Here is a 16,220-nt window from a genome sequence, read left to right as displayed (position 1 = left end):
ATCTCGTATTCCAGGCCCGGTGTGATGCCTCATGCTTTCCACTCCTGCAGCCAGAGTATCAATCGGCTTGAAGCCTTTGCGTCACCGACTGTCAGCTTGGCGAGGAATAGCAGACACCCACAACATCAGGCTTGTACTACTGTGGACGAGGCTTTCCCGTTGAATGACGGCTTTGAAGACTTCTGACCGCCCGTTGACGGAGCTTCCGGTACGCCATTCAAGCCATATCTCCCCAAAACGAGCTCTTTCACTGTAAATATAGCAGACCTAGACCGTAACCAGGCATCCTCGTGGCAATGGCATCCATCCTAAGACGGAACTCGCTCGCATCTCGCTCGTCAATGTAAGCTTGGATGCGAGCTGTCTGCCTTCTATGATGCCCACTTCTGTCCCGTGCTCCCTTGTGCCGTTTTGGTTTGTCCCGGTGAACCAACGACCAACCAACCTCCCCTTCCCTTGCCGTACCCATGTCTTCTTTCCCTTTGTCCACTTCTTTACTTTGACACCCCCTGTCTACGGTAAACCATGGTTGTCTGCACATCCCGGGGGCCCAGCTGGCATCCACAGTTGGCATCCACAGTTGAGGCTGCTATAGCGCATGCATGTCACACTGCCATGGACAAGCAAGAGGGTGACGCTCAATGGGCAATTAGCTTTCAGACTATTGCCCCGAGCATCATGCGGCCCAAAGCAGTATGAGCTGACTTCCTTTTCGGATGTCCGGTCGACTTTGACCTCAACTTGTTGTGTCTTACACCAACCTCAACATCAACAACTTTCCTTACTTAAAGCCCATCCCATCCCCCCCTTGAGTCAAACTTTCTCTCAGTCACTCCCAAGTCAAGAAAGGTCTTGGGCTCTCTCACCAACAACCTTCTTTCTTCATTCGCTTCCCCCCTCACCAATATCAAACAACCTCAAAAGCCCTTCGTTTTTCACAACTCCCCTCTTTGCTGAAGGGCACTCCCCAACAGCCCATCATGCAGATCAAGCATCTGCTCTTCAACTTCCTCGCCCTGGCCGTCACGGTCAAGGCTCTCCCTCACGCTGAGGCCGAAGACTTTGGTCTCGAGGCCCGGGAGAATACCCTCGTTGAGCGCGGTGGCTACGGATGTGGCCCCGATGCTACCGAGCAGTACGGCGCCTGCGTCTGCAAGGACTCCAAGGCCAAGTGGGATGATAGCAAGAAGAAGTGCATCTGTCCCTATGGCCTGACCCTCAAGAACAGCAAGTGTGTCTGCCCTGACGGCCAGACATACAAGGACGGAAAGTGTCAGCCCAACTGCCCCGAAGGCCAAGTCTACAAGGACGGCAAATGTCAATGTCCTCCTGGCAAGGTCTCTGGCCCCTACGGAAAGTGTGTCTGCCCCGACGGCAAGGTCGAGAAGAACGGAAAGTGTGTCTGCCCTGATGGTCAAGTCGAGAAGTACGGCAAGTGTGCTTGCCCCGACGGCCAAGTCTACAAGGATGGCAAATGCCAATGCCCTCCCGGCAAGGTCCCCGGCAAGTACGGAAAATGCGTCTGCCCTGAGGGTCAGGTCGAGAAGTACGGCAAGTGCACATGCCCCGACGGCCAGACTCTCAAGGATGGCAAATGTGTGTGCCCCCCTGGCCAGAGCCTGAAGTACGGAAAGTGTGTCTGCCCTGAGGGACAGGAGTACAAGGACGGGAAGTGCCAATGCCCGCACGGCAAGGTCCCCGGCAAGTACGGAAAGTGTGTCTGCCCCGAAGGCCAGGTTGAGAAGTACGGCAAGTGTGTCTGTCCCGATGGTCAGATCTTCAAGGATGGCAAATGCCAGTGCCCTCCCGGCCAGACCCTCAAGTACGGCAAGTGTGTCTGCCCCGAGGGTCAGGAGTACAAGCATGGTAAATGCCAGTGCCCCGAGGGTCAGGTCCTGAAGTACGGCAAGTGTGCTTGCCCCGACGGCCAGGTCTACAACAAGGAGTCCAAGAAGTGCGAGTGCCCCAGCGGTCAGGTCTGGAAGTACGGAAAGTGCGTCTGCCCTGATGGCCTCATCTTCAAGGACGGAAAGTGTCAGTGCCCCGAGGGTCAGACTCTGAAGTACGGCAAGTGTGTCTGCCCTGACGGCCAGAACTACAACAAGCACACCAAGAAGTGCGAGTGCCCCGAGGGTCAGCTCTTCAAGTACGGAAAGTGTGTCTGCCCCGACGGTCAGGTTTACAGCAAGCACTCCAAGAAGTGTGAATGCCCCTCTGGTCAGATCTTCCGCTACGGCAAGTGTGTCTGCCCCGACGGCCTCGAGTGGAACAAGCACAGCAACAAGTGCGAGTGCCCCGCCGGTCAGACCCTCAAGTACGGCAAGTGTGTCTGCCCTGATGGTCAGGTTTACAACAAGCACGCCAAGAAGTGCGAGTGTCCCGCTGGCCAGATCTTCAAGTATGGCAAGTGTGTGTGCCCCGACGGCCAGATCTACAACAAGGAGGCCAAGAAGTGCGAATGCCCCAAGGGACAGGTCTTCAAGTACGGAAAGTGCGTGTGCCCTGATGGTCAGATCTGGAACAAGCACAGCAACAAGTGCGAGTGTCCTCGCGGCCAGATCTTCCAGTACGGCAAGTGTGTCTGCCCCAACGACAAGGTGTGGAACAAGCACTCTTACAAGTGCGAATGTCCTGTCGGCCAGGTTGAGAAGTATGGCAAGTGTTCGTGCCCCGATGGCAAGGTCTGGAACAAGCACGAGAACAAGTGCAAGTGTCCCGACGGCCAAGTTGAGAAGTACGGAAAGTGCACTTGCCCCGATGGCCAGGTCTGGAACAAGCACTCCAACAAGTGCGAATGCCCCAGCGGTCAGGTCTTTGAGTATGGCAAGTGTGTCTGCCCCAAGGGCAAGGTCTGGAACAAGTGGCACAAGAAGTGCGAGTGCCCCGAGGGTCAGGTCGAGAAGTACGGCAAGTGTGTCTGCCCTGATGGTCAGGTCTGGAAGCACGGAAAGTGCCAGTGCCCTGATGGTCAGTACTACGACCGCTGGTCCAAGTCCTGCAAGTGCCCCAAGGGCCTGAGCTGGAACGGACACAAGTGCCAGAGCAACTGCGGTCCCGACGCCGAGTACAAGCACGGCGGCTGCGTCTGCAAGAAGAACGGCCAGGTCTTTGACAAGCACACCAAGAAGTGCAGCTGCAAGGGCGGCATGACCTGGGACGACTGGAAGAAGCAGTGCCGATGCCCCAAGGGCACCAGCTGGAACGCTTACGCCAACGAGTGCCGCAAGGGTGGCTACGGATACTAAAGGGTGAAGACTCGGTGAGGACGAGTAGTACATGGACTGAGAGAGCGGCCTGAGTTGGAAACTCGGGGGGAGCTATCATGAATATTGAGAATGGCTTGGACATGGATCTTGCGTCTCTTCTTCGCTCGGAACAAATTCTTGTCACTCCTTACATACCTTTTTACTGTTGATAATTTCTAAAACTGCGAATAAACTTGATGCTTGAGATGAGCTTTTGGTTGCACTTTGAATGGGCGATTGAAGTGAATCATCGTGAGGTGAACCATCAGTGAGCTGATCACTTGAAAGAACTAAACGCATATTGATTGTAAATATATTTGTACAGTAATGGCTGTAGCACTATGTACCGAGAATAAATGTACGTTGAAATTTGTACAGATCCATCATTCCACCACAAAAGAATTTTCCGTCTCCCTCTCTTTCACATAATCATTTAAGCAAATCGCTTGGCAGCAGCTCGCTTGGCAGCAGCACGGCGAGCACGGCGGCGGCGAGAGCAGCCGCTGCCGGGAGCCTTGGTGGCAACAGGGGCAGCAGTGTTGACAGTGCTGGGCTCCTCAGCGGCAGCGGTGGGAACAGGGGCAGTGCCATTGGAGGGGGCGGTAGCAGAGGGGACCAGAGTGGCAAAGGTAGGGGTTCCAGCAGCGGGAGCAGAGGTAGCAGCAGGGGCCTCGGAAGCAGGGCTGCCGCTGCTGGCAGCAGGAGCCTCACCAGAGTTGTCAGAGGCATCGCTGCCAGTGCAGTCACCGTCGGAAGCCTGGCCAGCAAAGTTGGCAGTGTGGTCCTCGCAGCCGCTGGGCCAGACCTTGGGGCCGGCAGCGGCGTAGCTGGTGGGAGCAGGGTAGTAGAGGTTGATGAGGAGACCGGGCTCAGATCCATCGTAAGCACCGGGGAACTGGACGGTGTCGGTGGGAGTGCCGGAGCCAGAGCCCTCAACGGTGAGCTGGGCGCAGCCGATGTAGAACTGAGCACCACCCTTGCTGCCGGCGGCGTGGAGAGCGACGTGCTCGGCTCGCATGAGGTAAGTACCGGAGGCAAGCTCGTCGGGGAGGGTGAAGGTGAAGTTGTGGATACCCTGGTTGTTGACGTAGGTAGCCCACTGGAGACCGGCCTCGGTGATGGAGCTGGTGGTCAGTTCATAGACCTTGAACCAGTCACCGTCACCAAGGTAGTCGGAAGCCTCAGTGCCAGTAGGGGCCTTGCTCATGTAGACGGCAAGAGGACCGGGGTGACCAATCTCGACGTTGACAGTGAAGCCAACCTCGTCACCGGGAGCGACGGCATGGGTCTTGGTCTTGGCCCGGATGTCGGCATCGAGACCACCGGCGTTGCAGACCATGTTCTTGGAGGTGACATCCTCAATGGGAGAGTTGGAGTTGGTCGTCTGACGGACGTACTCGTAGGGCTCGGTGGCCTTGCCGTTGACGATGAGGGCCTCGAAGTTGTAGTGGGCAAAGACGCTGGGGAGGGCGGCAGCGACGGCCAGGACGGAGGAGAGAGAGGCACGCATGTTGCTTGTTTATAAAAAGGAGTGTTTGGATAGTTTGTTGTTTGTTTTAAAGATTGGACAGGTATAGTGAATGAAGCTAACCACCAGGGTTTGCAATGAATGTAATGACTCTTAGAGACGAAGAAAAGAAGGACGCAAGCAACAGCTGCAGAAGACGTGAACCTGAAAGTGGAAGAATGGGATGAGGAGGAAAGGAAAAGAATCGAAGGAGGGAGAGAAGGCATCTATAAATCCATCTGGATGAGATTGCCACCGCTCTTGGCTCCATGGCATGCTGATGTTCATTGCTGGAATTTTCTGCCTAGACAAGGGGAGTTTGCCGCGATGAGCCTGAAACTGGGTCAACCTAAGCGCCCAGGGTTCAAAGATCGGGCCTCTCCTACCAAGGGTTCGCTGCAGGCGGTAAACAGTTGACAACTGCGGCTCTGGTTGATGCCCCTGTTCTGTCAGCTACGCGAGACGTCTCAAAGCTCGGGGGAACTAGACTCTTTCGGAACCTCGGCTGGGGTTTGCATGATGTGGTGGTTGGAGTTGTCGGCAATTGGGTTATTTGGAGGCATTGGCTCTTGTTCTTGTTTGTCCAAGGCATTGCGACAACTGTATATACAACTACGTCGATTTTTCCATCTTCAAGATGCCATTCAATTGACGATCTGACAGATTTTTCACCCATCAATGATTCCCAAATATCGTCTCGTCGACTCAAGCGATTGGTGGAATTAGACTTCACAGGGGTTGTCGGAGCAAGGGTTGTTTATTGTAACAGGTGAGTGGACCCCGAGATCTGGGCGGGCGCCAAAAACGCTTGGTCAGAACGGAACATTCGCCGAAAGGGAACAAGAAAAGGAGAATCGTTAGAGGGGTTGAGTCTTGAATTGGGTCTGATAGGTAATGTCGAGTACTGTAGGGTTGGGAGGAACAAGCGTGACTCTTCAATGGCCTTCTGTAGAGGAACTCAAAGACACGATGATAGAGTCAGACTGGCAGCAGAAACAGCTTGAGAGACACCAAAGTTGATGCATTCGTCATCATGAGGTGACTTTCAAACAAACATAAACGGCCCCTGGCGATCTGACCCTCGTGGTGGTGATAGATGTTTCGACACGTTCGAGATACCCGATGGCCTGACAGTGACAGCCAAAACACAACATCGGATGATTCTTGTGTGTCTCGTTTCATCGAGTGTAAAAAGCTTGGTATTATTGAAACGTTTATTGTACAGGTAACAAAATCCATGTTTGTATCCTTCTCGGCACATAAAAAAAAAACCAGAGGCAACAAGCTATTTCCCCTTTTCTTACAGGTTCTAATCAGTCTTGGGATTCTCAGCATTTGGGCCTTCAGTCTTTTCCTCCTTCTTCACCTGCTTGATCAAGCTGACACCTGCTGTCTCACTGGCGCCAGCTTCAACCTGCTTCGTCCAAAAAGCGTCGCGTCCGCTTGCGAGAATTGATCTTCTGCGCTCTCTCTGCGCCTCGCTAACGCCAAGACCGGCCCGCTTGTTGGATTCAATCTCTTCTAGGTGTTTCACACGGTTCGCGTATCGTTGGTTATAATCTTCTCGGATACGCTCTGATCCAATCTGCTGGAGAACGAAGCGCACGAGGGTTCGGAGGAGGAGGAGGACGTGTTCGCTAATAAAGACTGTGATTGGAAGTGTGACCCATTTGTTGGTTCCGTCTCCAAAGTTTTGGAAACTGAAGAGGTGAACAATGGAGGCCGTGCAGATGCTGCCAAGCCAAGTCAATGCTTCAAGAGAGTAGATCCAGGGCCCGATACCGTCTGATCGAACAGGGGCAGGTCGCTGATGCTCTAGAGAAATCTTGGCAAAATCTGATCGCAGTTCGATCCAGTTGTTGATGAGGAAACCCATGGGAATGATGGGCCAGACCGGGGAGAAGAGAGCCAAGTAGCCAAACTGCAGAACGATTTCGGAAATGTCGTCCTGGACATTGTAACCTGGGAGAGTTGCCTGATTACGGCATCGAGCGAGGAATTTGGCTTCTTGAGGGTCATCCTGGACCACGGAGAGAAGCATGTCGCCTTTTGAATAAGCTCGACGATAGTCTCGATACCAGCCTGAGAGCCTGTGCTTCAACATGGGCACAATGTTCTCTTCAAAGAAACTCGAAATCTGACCAGTGACAGTCAAAGCAATGACTTCGTTCCGTAGTCTATCTGCATCGAGAGTGAATGGCTGATGAACAAACTCTTTACCCAGACTGCCCAGTGCCTTTCGGAGAATGTTTTCAAGTCGTGGGACGACGTCGTCGCCAAATGGAATGTAAATGAATGCTGTTAGGAGTATTGGGAGGTAATTTGTGAATACGTTGAGAAGGAAAATCTTTTGAGTGAGTGACATTTCATGATGATCGGCTGTTCGATGGTTTTCGAATTCCGTCATCCAAGTTGCTGCGTCTTCGAGAGCAGAGGTGATGTAAGGGAGAGAGACGGCAAGAAGAATCGTAGGAAGGTATTCCTTATATTGTTAGCACAATTTGAGTGAAAAGTGGATGACACTAACCAGGTAGTACTTGTATGGCCCAGCATAGGTTTCTGAGATGAGAATCTCGATCCCAAAAACCGCAATGATAATAACCCCCAACGCGAAGAATGCAAAGAGCAAGAAGGGAATCTGCAAAAGCTGTCTGGTGACCTTCTTCCACCTCGGAAAGTAATAGTGCTTGCGTCCGCCGCCATCGACAAACACGCTGTCGTACTTGAACTGGGGCCGGTTGACCTTGACGCCTTGAATGCCCTTGACGTTCCAACGAAGAGAGAGATCGACCTCTTGGATCTTCCAGTACTCGAGAAAGACGGTGCACCAGATGCTAGTAAGGATGGCGTAGGCTAGGGAGTAGCGCGGGAGCCATAGCCAGGCGATCACCCCGGTTATGGCAGGGAAGGTGAGGAAGAGGAGATAGGTTTGGATAAAGGCAAAGTAGAAGGCGACCTAAACTATCAGTAGGTGTTGGTAGTATGTCATGGATGCACTCACCTTTGAACCAAGAATATCTCGAATAGAATCAATATCCTCCGGGGTAAGAAAGATTCTCTTGCTTAGATGTCGGAGAAGTGCTTGGTTAACACGTGGGTTGTGCAGAGGAAAGATGGCCTTGACATTCTCCCATTTTCCAAGACCTGGAGTGATGCCTGCACCACCGAGGCTCTTTGACCAATTGACGAGATGATAGAGAGAAAGAATGTCTTCAGCTTCGTAAGCTCCATCGACGACTGTGTTTTTGTCACCTCCGGGGTGGTTTGGTGTGATTCCATACAGCCAATCCTTGACCCTAGGATTTTTAGCGGTGATGTGAAGGGTGGTGTAAAGGGGGTTACCTTGACTTGTAGACCGTGTTTCCAAGTAGTTCCCGAGGGGCCTTGACGAAAATCAAGAGGGTCTGTTCATAGCCGGGTCGCACTTCGACATCTAGACCGGCTTCTTCCAGGTCAACGAGGAGTGTCTTGAACTCTTCGACGGCGGTATCGCGATCTAGAAGGGTCAATATCTAGCCATGGCCTTGGCCTTTTAATACTCACCTATATCGCCAAAGTCGTAGAGGACGACATACTTGTCATTGTATGTCGTCACATCATCCAGCAAATCCCGGTGAGGCATCCTGGCGGAGGACATCCCGTAGCCTGGGGGGTGCGGGGTGCGTGCCTGTGTTGGTCTAGCCCGGACGTCCCCCCTGTTTAGCGAATCACACCCACAGAGATGTCGCGATGGAGTGCGGCTGTGTGGTGAATGGATGCTTCAGGCAAAGAAAAAGATGTTGAAGAGAAGAATGTTTATCCTCGAAAACAAGAACAAGAGCTCGTGTCATCCACGTCAGCATTCTCCACTTGGCCAAGAGAGGCAGTGGCGGCTACGTCGGCACGCATTCGCCTTGGTGTCTCCATCTTGGCAGAGACAGCCGAGTTCCGAAGACGAGGATCAATTGTGGCTGTGAAGCATATGCCAAGATGAGTTCAATTTGTTTCTTGAGAGATAAGATAAGCATTTGCTTGTTTCTTGTGTACGTGAGAAAACATGTTTATTTCATGGATCTGTTATATCGGCTCTTGTTCTGCATGGTGGATGTGCTCTGCTTCCGGAGATATCCTTTGTCGCTTAGATTAACGTTTGAAATCACATTCCAACCATTGGAGTTGGACAAAGGGAAATTATCAGGCCATATGAGTAAGGATGGTCTCGTAAACTAAACATCTGTGCATTCATTTCTGTGGTGTTGGATCGTCAGGTATCCATTACCCGGAAGATTAAAAATGAAGATCGCCAGTTGCCCTAGCCTTCCATCTTGGCGGCATACATCCAAATGACGCCCAAGGAATAGAATAAATTGATCTCAATCCCTCAAGTCGAACTTGCTGCTTAAATATTTCCCCTCTGACATTGACTTTTTATCTTCTGAGAACTCAAGGCGTGTGAAAGTGGGTGTTGGTGTTTTTGTCGAGGGGAGTTGATGACATCCAGAATTGTGATTGTCTTTTCGACTCAGCCTAAACCTGTCATCGGTAGATGCTGCCAATATGCCTAGATTTTGCCCAATTACTTGATACTCTAAGTGCAGCACGGTTCTAGAGCTGAATCTCCAAGTTGGGATGAGCTTGAAGTACCTACGAACTGTTTAGTTCGAGGCCTTGCCATATTGGCAGCAAGATTCTTCACAACTGTGTCCCTCATTAGGTTTAATTGACAAACAATTCATAAAATGAAAGTTCAAGATCAAACCAACTGAACCATAGAATCGGATAGAAGCGGTATCATAAAGCTAGGAGGATTGGTTCTGGTGTTGAGCACCTTGGGGGAGTGAGCCTTGGACCTGCTTCTGAAGACGGAGAGGTCCGATTACAGCCTGGGTGTCCCTTAGTCAGAGCATTAGTTGGAAGTTATGATCGCTAGCTCTCAAGAGAAGCTTGGATTGAGTTTACAACCTGGCTTCCATGACGTTAGTATGAGTTGGGTAGGTTGATGCGGAAGGACCGCAGTTAACAGCCCATCAACAGGGCACAAGGGGATTGACCTTGCGCAGCAAATTGAACATGAACTTCAGAATTTATTCAAGTCGTCAAGCTCTTGATCATGACAAGGTTGTTTCTCCAGGCTTCTCAGCTAATTCAGGAACGCTGCTTCGGAATGTGCATCCCTGCTCTCGGGAGCTCGGTTCATCACACCACCAGTTGGCTCGCCTCGAATGAGCATGAGGTTGTGACTCGCGACCCGGAACGTACCTGACGGAGCTTAGCATTGACTTTGACCTCAGACAAGAGCTTGAATTTGTTTCAACTTGCGTCGGGGGGTATTAGCAGCCCAGGGGCTTTATATGTCTATAATGCTCATGATCTATCTGCTGCAGCATCTTCCTCCATCCGTTGCCTTCATACTGTCGACATCCGCATCAGCTGTCGACACCTCTCGAAAGCTCAATGTGCCGAGTTACTCCCAATGGAACGGACCGTGGTGAGACGGCAAGCATCCTTGATTGCGATTCCTGATGCAACACCAAGCTGAAATGTGATATCATGGTCGGCGGGTGCCAGCCAATCGCCAACACCAATGATCACCTCGTCATGTCATTTTCCTCAGCAGACAAACAATGACCTGTCGCATCACGAAAATCAAGCTCCAGTTAGCTCCCATCATCCCGCACTCTGACTTTTTGTGTGGTCGCAGCACGGTATGAGTATACAACCGAGACCATGGCGTGGTCAGGCTGTCAGGATGTTCTTTTGCGCCACTTGCACTGTGGTGATGAGGGGTCTCGAGATTGTCGTCGGACGTTACCTCTGGAACCCCGCGGATGCTCGGGACCATGACGTTGGAGTAGCATCATTCCATCACGGGGACTGAGAGGGGGTGACGACAGAGGGCACGCGAGCTCACAGATATATCAAGCTCGCCCCAGCTTCTTCAGCTCTCTCTTCCTTTTCGCCGCAGAAAACACCAAGACAAACAGCATACACCAGACAAGAATCAATTCACAAGACCATCCATTAGCAACCATGAAGGGCAAGAAGGAAGACCCCAACGTGCAGCCGAGACGTGGCTCTCAGCCCAAGGCGCCCACCGGGCTCGACGATGAGACGGCCGTCGAGACTCACGACCTCATCCACAGAGCCGAGGAGGAGGAGCAGAAGGTGAGCATGGACGCCTTCTCCTGTAGGCAAACAACTAACACGCAGCAGATGCATGGCTCTCATGCTCTGACGCAGCCCGACTCTGGACCTAGCGAGGGCAAGACCGCCGGCCAGCACAGCCATTCAACAATGGATAAGGTCAAGAAGGCATTGCACATGGAAAAATAAATGACAACGTAGCTGCCCGTGGTTTCTTTGTTAGGATAATCGGCAACCAAATTGTAAAATGAATGAACTGGTTCAATAATAATTACTTGACCAAGATACGTGACTCAGACAATGTCTCAGCCAAACATCTCGGTTTGTAGTTTATGTCGTTAAAATATGTAGCAGTGAAGGATAGTAGGGTATCATCAAGAACAGCAATTCCCGCCTCCCAAGTCATCAAGCGTCTACACAAGCAACCATAGAACTCCGGATATCACCACCGTCATCAAGACACCAATGCCAACGTGCTGTAGCTCCCTAGTAGAGAGCCAAGGTCTATCAACCGGGCTAGACTCCAAAGGCAAGGCAGGTTGTAAGCACAATGACCAACGCCAACGTCTTCCCGCTCGGTTGGGAGAGGCTTGTTCCGACATCCTCTTCGTCGTCTGTTGGTGCTGATTGCCCATCCGATGCGCTCACTTTTTCACCGCTCGGATATCTGATGTTGTATACGGGTAGGTTTTCGAGCTTGTCTGGGAGTCCGAGCTGGTGTGGGCAAGCAGCTTGATTCGCGTTGGGGTAGTCGAGGTCGCATGTTTCGTCGCGACCGAGAGTACACAGAGAATCGAGGATGTTGTACAGGACATAGTTCTCGCCGACCCATGTATTGTTCTGCTCGAGACAGCTGGTGAGAAAGTTCATGCTGTTCGCAGCGCTGAGCGGGAGGTGACCGTGTTTCGTGTCGATGAGGTCTTTGCAGTTGGAAGCGTCTACGTCCTTGTAGGTCATCTCGATGGGACCGCCGGCGGCGGGTTTGTCGGTGGCAGAGTAGCCAGTGTAGAGGTAGTTCCAGGCATCGTAACTGACGTCGTACGCGCCTTCGGATTGATCGATTCGGAGGAGGTGGACGGTGCGGTCTTGATAAGTGAGGGCGATGCAGATGTTTGTGCAGTCGACCGACTGGGGCCAGTAGGCGACGCGATTAGTGTTGACCTAGACAGTCAGTACAGAGTCAGGGACAGATGAAGTACATGTCTACCTTGCATCCCAAGACGCCTATCGAAGAAGAAAAGGCATCGTGGGGCGTGGCCCAGACGGTTCCGCTGTCGCGCCGCTGGCGATTGCGCCCGACAGGCGAAGCAGTGGAGACGAGCGAGATGAGCAGAGAGTGGATGAGCAGCGACAAAAGACTTGGCTGCAGCATGACTAATAGAGAGAGAATGACGACGCCTGATTCAAGCTCAGACGTGAAAAAAGGCGACTTAAAAACCAAGACAATGAGTGACGACGACCAACCGCATCCTCGCGGTGCCTGAATGAATGTGTTTGTTTGAGTGTTTGCAGGGTGAAGGAATGTGCGCAAAAAACCTGGGGAGAGAGAAATTGGATAGGGGCGTGTTGGCAGAGTTGCCTATTGGGGATTAGTGTCAACGGTCGCCATGCTGTTTATGGGATGATGCTGCGAGAATTACAGGGGTTGCATTAGTTTAGGCAGAGGTCACGAGGAGAGTTAGAGTGGTTTTTGCCAATTTTTGATGAGAATTTTCACAGGCATTGACAAGGCGTCTCTAGATTCTGTCGCGGGTTGTTGTGGTGGTGAGGCAACTACAATGAGGCATCGCCGTCCGCTATAACACGGAGTAATAGACATAAATTACAAAATCATCGGCCTACCAATTAACCAGGTACGCATGCATACACTGCCGACGTCAATTCCCCGTATCCCTCGCTTTCATCCACAGACGCGCAATTCTCCACTCTGTCTCCAAGATCGTGTCGATCCCTCGCAGGGCTGAGCCGTCTCCAAGCTGAAGTACGAAGAATACGGCCACTCTGCCGTGACATCAATGGCTGCCACCAAGCCACAGTCGCACCCACAAATTTCTTAGTCTCGGGACATGATACCTCCTCAAGTGATGTCGGTAGTAAGATGCCTTGCATCCCGAGATACGATACATTCGAATATGCTGTCCTTCAGTAGTATAAAATGGCGACTTGCACCGCGGTAGATGGTCTTGCTCTGCATTCAACGCGTTGCACAACACACTGGATTCGCAATGACTCGACTACACCAATTTATCCTCTCTGCACTCTCCCTGTTGCCTTCTTCGCAGGGCTCCTATCTCCCTGAGAAGTCTTGCAAGGCATACCCAGGATCTCAAGACTGGCCTTCCCACCAGACATGGTCCCATCTCAATGGATCCCTTGCTGGCAGGCTTCTTGCAGCCTCTCCTCCTGGAGCCGTCTGTCACCCAGGCTGGCCGACCTACTATCGCCAAACTTGTCCACAAGTCCAGAAAAACTGGAGTGTTTATGAGTTCCACGCTGATAATCCCATCTCGGTCATGTGGGATCACTATACCAACTGGACTTGCCTCCCTAATGAGACCTACCCGTGTAGCACCAGTGGCTATCCTGCATACGTCGTTAATGCCACCAAGCCTGAGCACGTAAAGCTGGGTCTTGACTTCGGTAAGGCAAATGTCTTCATTATTAAACATCACCTAATACTTCATAGCTAGAAAGCACGATATCAGGGTAGCCGTCAAGAATACAGGTCACGACTATCTCGGTCGTTCCATTGCTCCAGGCTCCCTCTCAATCTGGACCCATCACATGAACGAAATCGTCTACCACCAAGGCAAGTTCAAGCTCGATAACACAGACATCACCATCCCTGGAGATGCCGTCACTATCGGTGCTGGAGCCCAGATGTACGATGTCTACTCGGCTACAGACAAGTTCAACCATACCATTGTCGGTGGAGGAGCCAAGTCTGTAGGTGCTGGTGGCTATATCACTGGCGGTGGACACTCTTTGTTGTCTGCTAGGTTTGGCCTTGCGGCGGATCAGGTCCTGCAGATGACCATGGTCACTCCGGGGGGCAAGATTCTGACCGTCAATGAGCGGAATCATCCTGATCTCTTTTGGGCCATGCGAGGTGTAGGTGTCTTGACCCAATATCGGCGTGACTTGATCACTGACATGTCTATCTAAGGGCGGTGGCTCAACCTTCGGCGTGCTTACGTCTCTCACCCTCAAGACGCACAAGACACCCAAGATCATGACTTCATCGTTGATGCTCTTCACTGACGCCAAATCCAAGTTCGTCTACGATGTCATCGCATACGCCCTATCTCTATTCCCCTCCCTTGGAGACGCAGGCCTTTCAGGATACACCCTGATTTCCCCAGGCATCGAAAACCCAGTGCCCGTCCCTGGTGCACCAAAGGAAGTTGCCGGCATCTTGGGCCAGTTTATCGTCCAAGACGTTGAAGATCCCGAGTATACGGACAAGATCTGGAAGCCCATCAACGAAACCATTCAGAAGCGTTGGGGTGGTACTGTTCAGCTGCTAGTCGGGAAGGAGGAGTATCCCTCGTTCTTGAAGTGGTTTGACGTTCACTACGATCAGGACACAGCAGGAAACAGCTCCTATCTGGTTTCCAGACTGTTGAGTAAGGAGGCTCTAGATGGAGACCAAGATGCCCTGAAGGGGGCTCTCAAGTCGGCTATGGGCCCATCAGGGGGGATGGGCGCTTTTTTAGTCGCTGGAAAGGGTGTTCGTGACGCTAAACCAAGGGGAGGAAGCGATGCGGTGAATCCCGGCTGGAGAAAGTCTTACGTGCATGCTCGTAAGTTGATGCGTGTCTTGATCCTGAGCTAGGAATGCTAACGTCCGTCTTAGTCTCTGGAAAAGGATTCCCGGCCTTCAACTACACAGCCAAGGCTCAAGCAGTTGAAGAACTCATCGAGACGTGGGAGCCCATGCGAAAGTTGTCTCCTGACACAGGGGCGTACATTAACGAGGTGAGCCGTTACCTCTTGGTTTCTCGGCAATGCTGACTGGCTGTCCACAACAGGCGCTCAAGTATGAGCCGAATTGGCAAAAGACGTTTTGGGGAAGCAACTACAAGAAGCTGCTCTCCATCAAAAAGTCCGTAGATCCCAAGGACGTGCTCTGGTGTGTGCCGTGTGTGGGCAACGAAGGATGGGAGGAACATCAAGATGGTCGCCTCTGCAGAGTCTAAGGGCAAGGACTGGAAAGAACGGCTTCTGCTAACTCTTGTATGAGCAGTCCTGCTGTTTTATTGCCTCTCGATAGTCTTGGTAAAAAGTATTTGCGTGTTCTCAAAATTAAGGCCACGTCCCTGGGAAAGTCGAGCTGCTTAAAGCATAAATAACATTTGGCTTTTGCTGATTTCCTGAGCACACCCAACCGCACTTCGCAGGTTGTCTCCATATCGTGATCCCAACTAGAATTATAAAATCTAGCCGCCCACTTCAAATCAGGCTGCGCACTGCCTCTCTTCGGCCCCCTTGATACGCCTTGGGGGTTGCCTTTCTGCAACCTGGACCTCTCACAGCGCAGCTTTCAAGCCTCCACCCCCACCAACTCATGCAGCCTGACAACCAACGAGGATGGGAACAAGGGAACTGAACCTATGAATACCCTGTGAGCCGGCGGCAGAGACTGAACCCCCCCTTGGCCTTCTTCCTCATTTTTTCCGCCCTTCTGCAGCTGACACCAACGCAACGGTAGAAATACGACTCTTCAGCCGTCGGCTGAAGGACGCGTCGGGGCAGTTCATTCCCTTCTCATACGTCTGGGGCGACGCAACGGACACGAAAATAATCACAGTCAATGGAATATCGACGGAAGTCACTCGAAATCTCGCCGATTTCCTAAAGCAGACCCGCACTTTGCTCCCCAATATCCTCACCAAGGGCTCATGGGATAAGCCCGCTATCTTTTGGGCCGACGCCATCTGCATCAATCAGAAGGACACGGAGGAGCGGAACCATCAAGTCCAGCTCCTAAAGCCCATCTACTCATCCGCTCCTCTGGCTCTCGCTTGGCTGGGGCATTTGAGTGACGCACATCTCGCTGTCAGCCTTGCTGAGAGTCTCAGTCCACCACACAGCCTCTGTTTCTTCTCGAACTTGCAAAATCTGGATTACAGCTCCTGGATGCATGCGCATCCGCACCTGTGGACCGTTTCCGATGGTCGCAACGCACACTGGGAAGCGTTCGAAGCGTTGGCCAAGTCTCCATATTGGACTCGCACATGGACCTTTCAGGAGATGGTACTGCCGGATCAAGTCCTCTTAATGTGCGGCTCGTCACTTGTAGCGTGGCAGCACGTCATGGCCGTCCAGCAACTAACGTTAGCGCT

The 16,220-nt window shown here is 52.1% G+C and overlaps 5 protein-coding genes across 5 annotated transcripts; 2 read left to right on the top strand and 3 right to left on the bottom strand.

Annotated features, from left to right (window-relative positions):
• Positions 1-980: 980 nt before the first annotated feature.
• NECHADRAFT_24316 (uncharacterized protein) lies at positions 981-3,179 on the top strand (the record flags this gene model as incomplete). The annotated part of the gene is made up of 2 exons (XM_003042608.1): positions 981-1,091; positions 1,878-3,179. Coding segments are annotated over 2 exons (1,413 nt in total), but the record flags the coding sequence as incomplete, so codon positions are not given.
• A 499-nt stretch (positions 3,180-3,678) lies between these two features.
• On the bottom strand, positions 3,679-4,755 carry NECHADRAFT_42146 (uncharacterized protein; the record flags this gene model as incomplete). The annotated part of the gene is made up of 1 exon (XM_003042521.1): positions 3,679-4,755. One exon carries the CDS (start codon positions 4,753-4,755, stop codon positions 3,679-3,681), a length of 1,077 nt encoding a protein of 358 aa, XP_003042567.1.
• A 1,171-nt stretch (positions 4,756-5,926) lies between these two features.
• On the bottom strand, positions 5,927-8,374 carry NECHADRAFT_69814 (uncharacterized protein; the record flags this gene model as incomplete). Its single annotated transcript, XM_003042520.1, has 5 exons — positions 5,927-7,234; positions 7,280-7,708; positions 7,754-8,048; positions 8,101-8,248; positions 8,296-8,374. The coding sequence occupies 5 exons, from the start codon at positions 8,372-8,374 to the stop codon at positions 6,062-6,064; spliced, it is 2,124 nt and encodes a 707-aa protein (XP_003042566.1). The 3' UTR covers positions 5,927-6,061.
• A 2,328-nt stretch (positions 8,375-10,702) lies between these two features.
• NECHADRAFT_69811 (uncharacterized protein) lies at positions 10,703-12,375 on the bottom strand. Its single transcript, XM_003042519.1, has 3 exons — positions 12,083-12,375; positions 10,945-12,036; positions 10,703-10,896 (listed from the first exon to the last, which is right to left on the bottom strand). Exons 1-2 carry the CDS (start codon positions 12,245-12,247, stop codon positions 11,392-11,394), a joined length of 810 nt encoding a protein of 269 aa, XP_003042565.1. The 5' UTR covers positions 12,248-12,375; the 3' UTR covers positions 10,703-10,896; positions 10,945-11,391.
• Positions 12,376-13,100: 725 nt separating this feature from the next.
• Positions 13,101-15,074, top strand: NECHADRAFT_42095 (uncharacterized protein; the record flags this gene model as incomplete). The annotated part of the gene is made up of 5 exons (XM_003042607.1): positions 13,101-13,515; positions 13,562-13,986; positions 14,042-14,678; positions 14,732-14,853; positions 14,907-15,074. 5 exons carry the CDS (start codon positions 13,101-13,103, stop codon positions 15,072-15,074), a joined length of 1,767 nt encoding a protein of 588 aa, XP_003042653.1.
• Positions 15,075-16,220: the final 1,146 nt, after the last annotated feature.

The sequence above is a fragment of the Fusarium vanettenii genome (assembly GCF_000151355.1).
Source record: "Fusarium vanettenii 77-13-4 chromosome 6 genomic scaffold NECHAsca_33_chr6_1_0, whole genome shotgun sequence".
In the NCBI taxonomy this organism is placed as follows: domain Eukaryota; kingdom Fungi; phylum Ascomycota; class Sordariomycetes; order Hypocreales; family Nectriaceae; genus Fusarium; species Fusarium vanettenii.
The sequence above is the reverse complement of the archived record's forward strand: the minus strand, read 5'-3'. Positions and strand labels throughout refer to the sequence as shown.